At 42.1% G+C, this 12,576-nt stretch overlaps 1 protein-coding gene across 1 annotated transcript; it reads left to right on the forward strand.

The window, feature by feature from the left end:
• Window positions 1–3,504: 3,504 nt before the first annotated feature.
• LOC309522807 (aquaporin-5-like) lies at window positions 3,505–10,925 on the forward strand. Its single transcript, XM_082206403.1, has 4 exons — window positions 3,505–3,932; window positions 7,160–7,324; window positions 9,790–9,873; window positions 10,541–10,925. The coding sequence occupies exons 1-4, from the start codon at window positions 3,546–3,548 to the stop codon at window positions 10,715–10,717; spliced, it is 813 nt and encodes a 270-aa protein (XP_082062529.1). The 5' UTR covers window positions 3,505–3,545; the 3' UTR covers window positions 10,718–10,925.
• Window positions 10,926–12,576: the final 1,651 nt, after the last annotated feature.

Here is a 12,576-nt window from a genome sequence, read left to right on the forward strand (position 1 = left end):
TTCCTCATAAGCCACTTTGACATTCAAGTCCAAGAAGAGCTTTGGCATATAGGGTGGTTTTTGTCCAAGTTATTATTGTTATGTGAGCACACTAGCAGTTTCACAAATACCACAGCACTGCCAACTACCATGACACATCAAGATATAAGCTCCTATGCAGCAACAATAAAGGAAGTGCTAGCTTAGACGACTTCGAAAGGGGATTAGATAAATTTTCAGAGGCTGGATCTTTCAGCAGCGATGAGCCAAGATGGTTATACAGGCCATAATCTTTAATGGCAGCACATGTCTGAATACCAGTTCCCAAGAAGCAACAGTAGGAGTAGGCTATTGCCCTCACACCTTGCTTCTGAGCTTCCTAGAATAATCTGGTTGGCAGGACTAGGTCTGATGCAAGACCAGGACTAGGTCAACCTTAGTCTGACTCAGCAAGGCTCTTCTTTTGATTTTATATGTATTTCATCTTAATCAGTTGATCATGAGAAACACGGAGCTGAAAATGCCATCAGTGGTTCATAGCCCTGGTAATATGTAAGTGTGCAGTGATGTAATGAGAAGAAGCAGACACAATGTGCCAAAATTGACCAAGTAAATTTGACCTCTCACCCCCAATGTGATATTTTGTAGGTGGTATTGAACTAAATAGTTGATCTAGTGCAAGAATTAGCACTAGCACAATGGGACTCCCTGTTCCCCCCTGTGTGAGTGCCCCATGCCAGTCCCCTAAATCCAGGGTTGGAGGAACCTTTAGAACAGATTTAAGGGGCAAGGGGTAGAAAACTTTGCGCTGATGGGATGTTCACTTAGTGCTATCTTTGATTCCAAACACTATAGCTTTCTATATTATTTTTGCAGTCGTCTGTCATTGTGCTGTTTTCATTGGTTGTTTCTAAAGGTGGGGGCAGAGAAAGGAGGACACTAAGGTCTGTAGGCAATGACTTGGGTGTTAAGGGAAGGTTGTGTATATAGTTTTAGTCATTTTGGTGATGAGGAGAGAAAAAAGGGGAACTGGGGAAAGGGCAAGAGGAATTAGGTGTGGGCAAAGATGGCATTTGGAAGAATAAGAGAGAATGAGGAAGGAAGAGAATAAGGTAGGAGTGCGTTGGAGAAAGACAGTTTTAGGGTTCTGGTGACAAGGGGAAGAAAGCTGGAGAAGAGGAGGAATTGGAGAGAGGTCATATGGATGTGGACATTTGCAGCGCTGTGGAAGAACACAATGAGGAACTGGGAGAAATAAAGAGTAATTAGTAGCCAGGGAGTGGCTTCCAAGTAGTATTTTTTTCCTCCTAACTTAGGCAGAAATACTGTTGTGAGCATCTGCCTCATTCTAGGCCATCACTTTGCTCTCCACCTCCATCATTTCTCCTTCCTGAGCTTGTCATGGGGCCTTACGTCATCCTCTGCATCAACGTGTTGTGTAGGGGGGGAAACTGATGAATGTGCATCCTGAGTGCTTTTAAATTGCTCATGTACATTGCATTACATCTATCATGCAGATGTCCTGGAAACAAACTACGTGCAGTGTTTTTGTGTTCCTATTAAAATAACATTGGGACAAGACATCATCTAATTCAGAATCCTTCAGTTTGGATCTCCATATGTTGTTGGACTACTAATCCCATCATCCATGACCTTTGGCTAGGATGGCTGGGGATGATGAATGTTTAACAATATCTGGGGACCTACGGTTGAAGAACTAAGTGTTCATTTCAGTGGGGCTTGTGGAGGACAACTTTCCACTGGATGGTACCTAAAGTGAATATTTTCTTCATATATTTCTTTCTCAAAGAGTTCCATTTTTTAAAAAAAGGGAACCATGGGGGAACCATGTAAGGACTCTATTTGTTTTTGTTGCTGAAAGCCACATTCATTTTATGTTTCATTCATTATAACCTTGCACCTATCTTGTCTCATTCATTAAAATGCCATGCCTTGGTACTAATAATAATATAATGATTTTTTTTTTTTTTACATTTTTGCTACCATTTAAGGTGGCGTTCAGACGAAAGCTCAGAGTCACCTAGTGACCACCATTTTATTTTTTTTACAGAATGTGTCATTCTGTGTGGGGGAAAGATGGCCATTATGGACAACTATCATTTCCCCAAAAGAACATGATTGGGACAATCTGGGAAAATGATGACCACTCAAAGTTGAATGTGTGGAAACTCATTCTCCTCAAAAAAAAATTGTTACATTTCTTTAAAAATCACTTTTAGTTGTCTTCAAGAATCCTGAGATGTTTTGGGTGAGAAAATACTCTAAATTCAACCTGAATTTTACAATAGGCGAAATCTAGTAACAACCTTGGGATGTAAAGAGCCTCCCCATGAAATCTGCTACTCTTAACATAAACTTTTTAGCTTCCCTCAAAATTTATCAAATATTTCCCTGGAGAACGAATAACCTGCTTTGCTGCGAATGTTGCTTTAAGCAAGATTTCAGTGCCAACATTTTTACGCCCTGATGGAAAAAAGAAATTGTGGGGGGTGGGGGGAGCTGTGAGAAAAGAAAGAAAATGTTTGCAGTTCACTTCCAGAGTTTCTGCTGTCTAACTGAATTGGCCTGTTGACAACATCATTTAGCAAGTTCTGATGGTATCATAATATATGTGTATTTATGACATCTGGAGGTGTCACTCAGGGAATAAGAGGGAATGGCACAGAAGCTGCAGGAAAAGAGAGAAACAAAGGTTGTGAATAGGCAAACAAACACCAAAAAGGGTACAGAGAATGTGTTTTGAAGGAATCATTTAGAGTCCCTCAAAATTCCCAGCCCCCTCTCTCTAACATCAGAGTGGAGTACAAACCACAAACTAAAAAAACATTAAAAGCAAATAATACGCACCAAATATCTCATATATATAATAGGGGGGTGGGAGGGTGGGCAGTTACCAAGTTACTCCTACTTAAAGTAGACCCACTGAGATTGATGAAACCAAATTTGCCGTGCCCATTAATATCACTGGGTCTTCACTGAGTAATTGTGAGCTGGTCCAGCCATATATATACATGCAATGCACACAGGATTTTAAACATGGGATATTTAGTGTGCATCATTTGGGTTAATTAAAAGACAAAACTGTTTTGATACCTCACAGTGGTATCCATGTCGATGATGGGTGGGTTATAAATATGCCTAATAAACTAATAAGCATGTCTGTGCATGTTCTCAAAATAAAATGTGTGAAATACCACCTCCCACACAATGGGAAATAAAGGAAGAAAATTAAATGTCCAAAGGCATTCCACAAAAACCTATTGCTTTGAGGAGAATGAGAGGAAATCACACTCATACACCCCAAAGTGTTGGGGCCTTCGGTTTAATGTCGAAAAAGGCTCTGGTAATTTTATGCTCAAAATGCTTCCAATTCCAAAGGAGAATTCAGGATGACTGACTGGTTTTTTGGCTCCACCCACACACCATTAAATGAGTCCCTTATAAATGTGTGCACGGCCCTACACTTTACACCAATCCCTGCCTCCAAGCAGGATAACTTTCCACCTCATCATCTCCACTGCTCCTGCCTCCTCTCTGATCTCACAATGGCGGCGGCTGCTCCACCACGAAGGCAACAGGAGCTGTTCACTCTCAGGTTTACCCAGGCTCTTGCCTGTGAATTTGTCGCCACTGTGATCTTCATTTTCATCGTCCTGGGCTCAGCCTTCAAGTGGCCCTTACAGTTGCCCAGTGTGCTCCAGATCTCCATGGCCTTTGGCCTAACCATTGGCACCTTGGTTCAAGCGTTCGGTCATGTCAGCGGCTCGCACGTCAACCCAGCAGTGACCATCGCCTACTTTGTAGGGAACCAGATCTCTATTGTCCGCTCGGTGCTCTATGTGGTGTTACAGCTGTTGGGAGCCGTCACTGGTGCAGGAATCATCTACTCCGTGACACCCAAAGACGTCCGCCATACATTAGCCCTCAATGATGTAAGTCCTTCCATTGCCAAAGAAATGATTGATCAACAGAATCTTGCACAAGTAGAATATTTTTTATTCATTTAGAATGTTACCAATTATGATATTGGAGACAGAGATAAAGGGATGGCAAAGGATGATTAATAAATTTTGTAATGGGGATAAGAAACCTAGAATTAATAAAAAAAATGGTATAAACCCCTGAAAACAGGTGGCCTGGGTCTCCCCAACATCAAGTTATATTATATAGCAAATCAGTTGAGATATATCATAGACGGGATAACAAAACAAGGAGAGTTAGAATGGTTCTAGAATGGTACACAGGAAATGAGGGAGACGTTTGTGAATATATATTTTTATCAAACCAAATAGGCAATGGTAGCAGAATATTGAAAATCTCTTATTAAGAAAAATCATTGAGAAATGGGCGGAATATAAAGGAAAATTGATACCAGAAAATTCCCCACTAACACTGGTGGTGAGGCTAGAAGACTTCCCAGTAAACTGCAAAAAAGGAAATTGAAAAAGTAAGCAAAAGAGAAGAAAATACTTAAAATAAAGGAATGGGTGTAGAAAATGAGAAGCAAAGAAAAAATAAGAGAAGCTCTAACAGGAAGTAAAATAACTTGGTTTAACTGAAGCAATGGACAAAGAGGTGGTTAAGGGAAAACAAGAAATGCAAAGAATATATAAAATTTGGGGGGGTGATTATAAAAAAGGGAGATAAAGAAGAAAATATAGTTATTAAAGGGGAAGCTATTGAAATTTATAAAATATTAGTAAAAATGAAGGATCAACAAGATCAATTAAAAGAGGTGTGGGGAAAGGAGACAACAGGGCAGATAAATAGTCAAAGCTGGGAGGAAATATGGGAGAACGCACTTTGAAAATGTTGTCTTTAAGATAAAAGAAAATTACTATAGGTTAGTATGGAGATAGTATTTAACACCAATATGATTAAATCAAGTAAACAAGGAATATTCAGTGTTATGTTGGAGGGGATGTCTGGAAACTGGGACTTATGTTCACATGTGGTGGGGGTGTAAATATGTACAATTTTTTTGGCAAAGGGTGTTTAAGGAGATAACAGAAATCACTGGGTTAAAGCTGACTGAAAGTCCAGAGGGAGTATTGTTATCGATTTATGATGGGGTGGAAGGTTCGCAGGCTATGAAGAACTTGCTCACAAATTTATTGACAGCTGCATGAGTTATTATAGCTAGGAAGTGGAAGGGGCAAAGTGAATATAAAATGGAAGAATGATATAAAGAGGTGCGGTATATAGCTATTAATGGTAAATTAACATGTGCTACTAAGGTAAGACAGGGAATATGCAGGGGTTATGATTTTGAGGAAATCTGGAAGGTATTTGTAGAATTTGTACTTTTAAAACGGAAAGGGGTCAAACCATCACAAGAGATGTTGAAATTTTGGGAGGTTGGATAGTTACAGTGGAATGGTTTGGGGGGGTCACATTTTTATTTTTTATGTTTACTTTGTAAAAAAAGAAGAAGAATCTTGCACAATTGACTCCCAGCCTTCCGAATTAGACAGATGTGAACAAAACCAACAATTCTATATGGGTTGATACTAGCTAATGTGCATTCCTGGATTACAATATAGAACACTGGCTGCATCAACATTGCACAACAGATTGACACAAGATCTTGTCAAGGGCTTTCATGAAGTAAACATTCATCTGCTTGCATGAGAGTCTAAGGGTTCATCCACACTTCCGCTTGTCTCGTGCCTAGAAAGCACTTGTCCAAGCAGTTTCCCTCTTGCCCCACTCCTTTCTCAGGAAAACCCATTTTTTAGCTCTAAATCACAGCAAATGTCAATCCGGAGAAAACTCAAGTTCTGGTTTGTTCCAATTGAGTGCTAAACGGTGATTTTCCCAAAGGGAAAGCGGTGGAACAAGAGGAAGCTTGGATAAGCCATAAGAATAGGCTGCTAACTGACAATAGGGTTTTTCTTCAGGTGGGTCACTTTGGGATCCAGTTTTCCCAAATGATTTTTTTTTTTTTTGGTCCCATGTGGAGAAAAGTTGATATGTGTGTGTGGTGTTGCAATGGAAAAGGAGGAACATCTGGGTGGAAAGCAGACCAGCAGCAGTACTATCTGCATTCGTCTGTGATCCTGTATCCTTGGGAGCGTCACCTGGGCAAAACAGGTTTCTAATCTAGCTTTCCAGCTCCCACAGTAAAACAGAGAAAACTGGCAAAAGAAGGCATTGTACAGGGGAAAGTTATTCATTGGAGAAAGGAAGATTTAGCAGTTAAGGCAGAATTGCTCAGAAGACCCGTCTGACTGTTGACAGATAACACTTACAGAGCTATCATATGCAGATAGGTAGCCGTGTTGGTCTGCCATAGTCAAAATAAAAAAATTCCTTCCAGTAGCACCTTAAAGACCAACTAAGTTAGTTCTTGGTATGAGCTTTCGTGTGCATGCACACTTCTTCAGATACACTGAAACAGAAGTTGCCAGATCCTTCTATATAGTGAGAAGGTGGGGAGGGGTATTACTTAGAAGGGTGGTGGGAATGGGAGATTGGCAGATAGCTGAGATGAGCCTGTTGACGACTCTTAACGACTGCAATAGGTCTTACAGGAAAAGGCAAGGGGTGAAAAATGGCTTAGTCTTGTATAATGAGATAAGAATCCAATGTCTTTGTTCAGACCAGGTCTCTCCATGGTTTTAAGTTTGGTAATGAGTTGCAATTCAGCAGCTTCTCTTTCCAGTCTATTTCTGAAATTCCTTTGTAGTAAAACAGCTACTTTGAGATCTTGTATAGAATGTCCTGGGAGATTGAAGTGTTCTCCTACTGGTTTCTCTGCTATCATATTTACTATTGGTTTACTCAGAAGTAAATCCATCTGTGTGTTCAATGGGATCTACTCCCAGCTCAGGATAGGACTGCATCCTAAATGTGCAGTCCTATATGTGCTTACTCACAAGTAAGTCCCACTGAATTTAATTGGGCTTACTCCTGGTAAGTGTGCTTAGGATTGCAGCAATAGACACCCATTAGAGCAGCCTTCCCCAACTTGGTTACCCTCCAGATATTGGACTATAGCTCCCATCATCCCTTTCCATTAGCAATGCTGTCTGGGGCTGATGGGAGTTGGAGTTGGGGAATATTGTATTAGAGGGAGGCTTGTGAGGACCCAGCCCAGAGATGCTCCATATTAGACCTTTTTGTTTTCTCTTCACATTGATCTCTTCCATTTTGCCAGCTCACCTATGGCACAAACCCTGGTGAGGCGCTGGTGGTGGAAATCATCCTAACCTTCTCGGTTGTCATGTGCATCTTCTCTGCCACTGATAAACGCAGGACGGAGAACAGGGGCAATGCACCATTGTCTATTGGACTGGCAGTCACCATGGCTCACCTCATCAGGGTAAGCGCCTCAGTTATCATTTTCCCCTAGTTTTGGAAACAGTTGAGTTGACGTGCTTCTAGAAGGCAGGGTAGGAAAAGTTACTTTGGCTAGAGTTAAAAATATTTAGAAATGGTTATGTGCTGGTGTGTGTGTGTGTGTGTGTTTGTGTGTGTGTGTGAGCGCGCGCGCGCGCGCATTCATGCACTTTTTTAAAAAAATAAAAAAATTAAAAGATTTGGAGTGGGGCCCCTGAGGGAATTCCAGTGTTTACTTGACCAGGAGAGGCCAAAATGAAGAGGGGAAGTCCTCCCTCCAGTGAATAAAAATCTGCAAAAAAAACCACAAACCCAACAACAGTAAAACCAGTATAGTTACTCAGGGATGGGAGGCAGGGGCAGTTAGGGTGGGTCACCCCAGGTGTCACCACTGAGGGGGGGTGACAAAATGGTGGGTGGCACTCACCTCAGGGCCTGCAGCGCACCCGAGCCACACATCTATCCTGGGAGTGACGCAGTGGCTTGGGCGCCACGCTGCCCCAAACAGTCCACCCACCGCCTCCCCCTCAGCTGCAGGGTGGCTGAGTGGCAGGAGGCAGGCAGACTCCTTGGAGGCCCTGTGGAGCATCCTGTCCCAGTTCACCCCGGTGCACAGGCAGCTGGCGCCGCCCCTGGGCGCAGGGCACGTGTGCCACCCCAGGCACTGGATCGGCTTGTTCCGCCGCTGAATGCACTGCTTCTCGGCTTAATCAACACCTGAGGTGGAAGAGCAACAGTGAGCATGCTCTCTCCTCTGGGTACCATCCATCTTGCTCTACACAAGCGGCAGGGATAATGTATGAATCACAGAACCTCCACTACTCACACAGCCTTCCTGTGTCATGTAGAAAAATCAGGGCTCTACATTGTGTGGGTAACTTACACAAGCAGAAGTGGCTCCCCACTGGAGAAGTTAATCCATGGGTAGGCAAACTAAGGCCCGGGGGCCAGATCCAGCCCAATTGCCTTCTCAATCCGGCCCACGGATGGTCCAGGAATCAGTGTGTTTTTACATGAGTAGAATGTTTCCTTTTATTTGAAATGCATCTCTGGATTATTTGTGGGGCCTGCCTGGTGTTTTTACATGAGTAGAATGTGTGCTTTTATTTAAAATGCATCTCTGGGTTATTTGTGGAGCACAGGAATTCGTCTGTTTGTTTTTTTTCAAAATATAGTCTGGTCCCCCACAAGGTCTGAGGGACAGTGGACCAGCCCCTTGCTGAAAAAGTTTGCTGAGCCCTAATCCTATTAGTTCATGGAGAAGGGAATGAGGAAGAGATGGGAGAGAATTTCAATTCAGTTCACATGGAAAAGCTAGCCTACCCAATCTGCACTTCCCAAAACAATAAGCAAACTGACACACAACCCTCCTTTGAAATTCAAACTTCCCCAAATCTTGAAATGCAAATTTTACATGTTATTCTTCCCATTTTGATTGTGAAATTTGGACATCAGAGTATTTTAGATTTCTTAGCATCTCTTGGTTTTTTGTTTTGGCACACGTCAAAAATGAAACTCCATGAGCTACCAGATACAACAAAATATTAAGTGCTGTTCCATATCAACTACAAAATACAGTCAAATGTTATATGCTAGGAGTCAGATATTATCCATGTTAAATAACCTTACATGTCAGTTGTCAAGTCCAAAATTCAGTTTCATGTTAATAGATTTTTTAAATATGCTTTTGTACCAATGTGTACCACCCTAATATTTTGTGAGAGGGTGGTATTAAAATAATAAAATAAAATAAAATACCTTCAAACATCAAAGTTAAAAATAAAATACTGAAAATTCAGATGAAGTGAATATTCAACATCAAGAACGAAAGAGTAGAATTGGGAGAAACATAGGTTGCTTTCAGTTCTACAGAGAATAACAATGAATGTTATCCATATGGTAAACATCGTTTTCTCTTTTGTTTGATTTCAATGGTGTATCTCTGCATTCATTTGAAAGCTTTCTGAATCATCTGCACATAGAGACCGCTTGGTATTTTGGTTCTGATTCTGTTTAGTTAGTTATACTTTAGATTTTGTAATGTTTCTTTTCTGTCTTGATAAATTTTTGATTTGTTATGTATGTTACGTACTTAAGATAATAATAGAAAAGAATTTTTAAAAAATCATGCAAAAAGGTTAATTGAGGAGAGTTCATAGATGGCATTGTATGGGAGCACCTGAAGACTGGATACCCAGATAGTCAACTTGATGGGAGGGGAGAGTTCAGTTGGTAGAGCATGAGACTCTTAATCTGAGGGCTGTGGGTTCAAGCCCCATGAAAGAATCCCAAATTTCAGGGGGTTGGACTAGATGATCCTTGTGGTCCCTCTACAATTCTGTGGTGGACCGCTTGATGAAGGGATCCTAACTGCTAGAGAGGAAAGAATATATGAAGAAATTGAGAAGAACGGCAAATCTAAACCCATGTCTTTTCTGCCTTTTACAGATTTATTATACTGGCTGCTCCCTAAATCCAGCTAGATCCTTTGGACCTGCTGTCATAATGGGAAAATTCAGCGGGGCTCACTGGGTAAGTTTTGTATGATGCACTATTGATTCGCCAGACTAGACTGCATAATTGATCCTAGAATTGTGGGTCGGCAAGCAGGGTGGCCACATAACGTATCACCCGAAAAGAGGAAATTCAACACCAAAACCCCAAAGAGAGCACAGGTTTCTTTTAATTTGTTATTTAAACAGAGATACAGTACATCTAAGGGTTGTGGAGAAGACTGTGACTGGTAGGTAACCTGGACAGAAGAGCACTCACTGCCATTTGATAAAGAATCTTGACCAGCTTTGGTGCAGATTGGACTTCCTAGCCCTATCAATCCAGTGGCAGAGTGGTTAGAGGGTTGTACTGGGAGCTGGGAGAGCAAATCCCCACTCAGCTATGAAGTTCACTAGATGACCTTGGGTCAACCACTAATGAACCTGCCTCAGACGTTTGTTGTGAGGTAATAATGAGAGGGGGAGAAGCATTCAAGCCGCTTTATAACAAATAAAGACATGAGAAATCATAGAATCATAGAGTTGGAATAGACCACAAGGGCCATTGAGTCCAACCCCCTGCCAAGCAGGAAATAAATAAATAAAAGTGCATAGAACCGAAATCATGGTTAGAAGACCTGCCACAGTTTTCAGGATATGACTCTTATGGTTGCTTTCAAAGCTTAAACATCTCCTTGTTTCCACAGGTCTTCTGGTTAGGACCTATTTTTGGTGCCAGTGTGGCCTCTGTAGTTTACAACTACCTTCTGTACCCTCAGAAACTGAGCATAGGTGAGAGGCTGGCTATTGTTCAAGGGTTCGTTCTTCCAGAAGATGAAGGGAGAAGCACGCCCAGAACTAACTCTGAAAGACTCCGGACCTGAGCGTGTGGTGGATTACGTATCATGCCCAAATGATTCCAGTGACAGCCACACAATTTGCTACAATGCTGTTGAATGCTGAGAAGTAACATCCAGCCATAGCAAAGGAAACAGTGTGAGTCATTTGAGTTTAAACAGTAACCAACTGACATGGTTCTCCACATGCCACACTCACCAACAAACCAATAATAGAGTATGAGTGCCTGGCAAACATTGTTATGCACGTTGGGTGTGATGTTTGTGCATGGAAGTATGAATCTTGGCGCTGCCTCTAGCCAAAATTCAGGTTTGCCCAGTGCAATGGTTTATAATTGCTATTCCAGGAGGGGCAGGGTGCTTAATCTCCTTGGCCCATCAGCCAGAGTTTACTAAGACTTCCCCCGTCAAGCAAGAGGCCCTACCCACTGGGTGTCTGAGTCATGGGTGGCTATACCCCCCCATCTAGTTCTGCCAGCTGCCTTTGACTACCACTACCATTGCTGAGCATTGTCTGAGAAAGGAGAAGCAATTGGCTGTTGCCAGAAGAGCCAAGTGTGGAAAGCTGCATAAATTCATGATAGCACACTTCCCTTTCCTTGACTTCTACCCATTTCCACATTTCAAAAGCCACTCACCAGGTGGTAGCTTCCTGGCAGGTGGTTCACTGTTGCTTACTGAGAGGAAGGGGCAAGGCAGTGGGGAGGTTGGCACGCTGCAAACACACAGCTAGCAGTGCTGGATTGTTTCTGCTGGTGTGTTTTCACCATGCTGACCTCCACCTCACCCCTCTCACTCCCTGCAAACAACAGTTCCCCACCTGCTGGGAAGCAAGTGTAGCAGCTCTGCCCACCAGCCGACGAACTGTTTCTGCCTCAATCCAAGTTTCCCTCTGCCCGTTTTATTATTACGAAAGAGAACTCATTTGTTGGAGCAAGATGCCATTTTCATTTGTGGGTGGCTGGGCTGTTGACAACAGATCCACATATCATTATTTATTTGGTCCCACCTTACAAACATTTGTCAGCAGGGGAGCTGTGTTTTTTCGCCCCTGTTGTGTTGACTGTAGTTCTATAACGTGAAAGGATTGTTGCGGGTGGTTTGCCAACTGTCATTTCTGTAACATTTCTGTAACATTATGAGTTGTTCATTGTCAGTAAATAAGAATTCGGGGAAATAATATATAAAATGTATCAAGAGCAAGAACTTTGGCGCATTGTGAAGTAAGCATGTAGCACAATAGTTGAGAGGTTCTGGCAAGGCAGTTTGCTTTCCTGGCTGAGATGGTAACCTCAATGTCCCAACTTCACTATGGCCAGAGAATGTCCATGTGCTACTTTGCTCCTCCACCCATTGAGGTGGCACAAACAAAATCTGATTCAGGAGAGACAAAACAAAGTACTTATTCATGGAGTGCATAATTAACTTAATTGAATTTGGTCATAATCATTACCCTACATGGTGGTGTTTTGTTTTTTTTTAAGCATTAGACAAATTAATAGAGGTTAGTCCTGTCAGCAGCTACTAGCCAAGACAACAACATTAAATCTCAATGTATAGAGGCAATATGTCTCTGAATTAAGGTTACCAGACGTCCCCGTTTCCCGGAGACAGTCCCTGGATTTACAAATCAGTCCCCATACAAAACCCATTGAAGTTGAAAAGTGTCCCCGGATTCACAGAAAAAAATCTGGTAACCTTACTCTGAATACAGTATGCATTTGGGAACAGGAGGAGAGTATGGACTGTGCTCTTTAAAAACCCCTCAGATGACAGTAGGATATCAAGGCAAAAGTTTGCAAAGCATGGACAGTTTATGGGGATCTGCCGAACCTTTCACAGTATTTCAGCACAACACTTTTCAGTAACTCCACGAATATTCCGTG

This window comes from Podarcis vaucheri (assembly GCF_965113315.1).
Source record: "Podarcis vaucheri genome assembly, chromosome: 2".
Taxonomy (NCBI): Eukaryota; Metazoa; Chordata; class Lepidosauria; order Squamata; family Lacertidae; genus Podarcis; species Podarcis vaucheri.

Coding starts and splice junctions, on each gene's coding strand:
- LOC309522807 (XM_082206403.1), top strand. CDS start 3,546: ATGGCGGCGGCTGCTCCACCACGAAGGCAACAGGAGCTGTTCACTCTC. Junction 3,933..7,159: donor ATACATTAGCCCTCAATGAT/GTAAGTCCTTCC, acceptor CCATTTTGCCAG/CTCACCTATGGCACAAACCC. Junction 7,325..9,789: donor CCATGGCTCACCTCATCAGG/GTAAGCGCCTCA, acceptor TGCCTTTTACAG/ATTTATTATACTGGCTGCTC.